The 1519-nt window shown below is 31.8% G+C and overlaps 1 protein-coding gene across 1 annotated transcript in view; it reads right to left on the bottom strand.

Annotated features, from left to right (window-relative positions):
• Positions 1-1187: 1187 nt before the first annotated feature.
• The window catches only part of LOC115233544 (helix-loop-helix protein 2-like), a 2753-nt gene continuing 2421 nt past the window's right edge, over positions 1188-1519 (bottom strand). Inside the window, exon 4 of the mRNA XM_029804031.1 lies at positions 1188-1517. Within this exon, the coding sequence (XP_029659891.1) occupies positions 1376-1517 (142 nt within the window). The 3' untranslated portion in view covers positions 1188-1375. The remainder of the gene's footprint in view (positions 1518-1519) is intronic.

The raw sequence follows: 1519 nt of genomic DNA, 5'->3' as shown, positions 1-1519 counted from the left end.
GCAGTGAATAATTTTATTGTTTTTAATTTTGTGATTTTATTCGTTAAGTATAAATTTTATATTAAATACAATATATGTGTGTGTCTGTCTTCAAAGTATGAAAAAGATTATAACTTATTTTGTATGATTGCATTTTATACTTTAAATTATGTATAATTCCGTAGATTAAATGCCATGTGTTTATATACATTATTATATAATTATATTTTTATGCATTAAGACAAAGACAATTGTTTTTAAAAGTTGAAGTTTTTTTGATTAGGTTTTATTAAATAACATATGATGTAAAAAGAAATAAATGGGCGTGCGCTTTGTAATATAGTCTAGTAATTGTAAAATTTGTTAAAATTTAATTTAATTTAATTTAATTCATTAAAGGTAATCCTGATTTAGGTATTCAATTTTTTACAGAAATGAATTCCTTCTATTCTAATTCATCTGTCTTTTTGCAGGTCAATTTCATTCGCAATTAATCAATCAATCTCACGAAGATCTCCGAGCGATCGAGTCGAATCAGTAAAATCACATTTGCAAAGAACCGGGAAACGAGAGATGCAAGGCGACGATCCGTGAAGTTGATCTCCTCATCGGCAATTCCATTCTTTTTCACTTAAGCACGAGCCGTATAATCGACGGCGATCGGATACGCGGCCGGACCGTCGAGGGTTGTAGGAGTATTTGGAAGAACGCGGAGGGGTAGAAGTCCCATGGGGAGCTGTTCCATTGTTCCGAGGTGGCCCACTAATCCTCAGGAATCGAAGAGATTCGACAATATCGACGATAAAAAGAGCGCGATCCGACAGTTTATGCAACTCGTGTAATTTTGCAACGATTGTATATTTTGAGCGGTCACCATATATATCGAACAATAACAAATCTCTTTATTGGACAATTAAACATGTGCTAACCAATTAAAAATTTTTTAGAATCTGGAATTCAACGGAAGATGATTTTGTAGACAAAAGCTTGCACAAGTGCAACTTGGTAAGTACAAGCGTACATTTGACGATTATCGCAACAAGTTGAGATTCTTTTAAAGTATTATATTATAATATTGTAATTCATATGATTATTTAAATAATCTTTATTTTTCTATTATTTTTTATTGTTCTCTTATTGTTCTTGTCACAAAATGAAAATTATGTATTAAACTTTTCCATAGTTTTTTTTCAATGTTTTATATCTTTAATCGTGTGCTAAAATTTTTCTGCTTTTATAATATGATTAAGCAAATATTCTTTTTAATTTTAATTTTCTTTTTTTTTAATTTTAGAGAAATGATTGTTCGGTTCATCCACAATTGGAATAAGTTAATGGAGGAATCATCGTGACTTTCTGATGTTCTTCACTTTCGTTCATCGAGATACGCACAAATTCAAGCTTGGAGGACATGATTTAGGTAAGCGATATAGCAAATTGCCAGTCGAAGGATCTCGATTTTTGAAAGCTTCTTGTCCGGTGGCAATGTCGGCAGCAACTTTCGCAATTCCGCGAAGGCCGAATTGAAAGCTTCCACTCT

Source organism: Formica exsecta, unplaced genomic scaffold (assembly GCF_003651465.1).
Source record: "Formica exsecta isolate Colony F162 unplaced genomic scaffold, ASM365146v1 scaffold1779, whole genome shotgun sequence".
Lineage (NCBI taxonomy): Eukaryota > Metazoa > Arthropoda > Insecta > Hymenoptera > Formicidae > Formica > Formica exsecta.
This window is presented reverse-complemented; position numbering and strand designations above follow the sequence as displayed.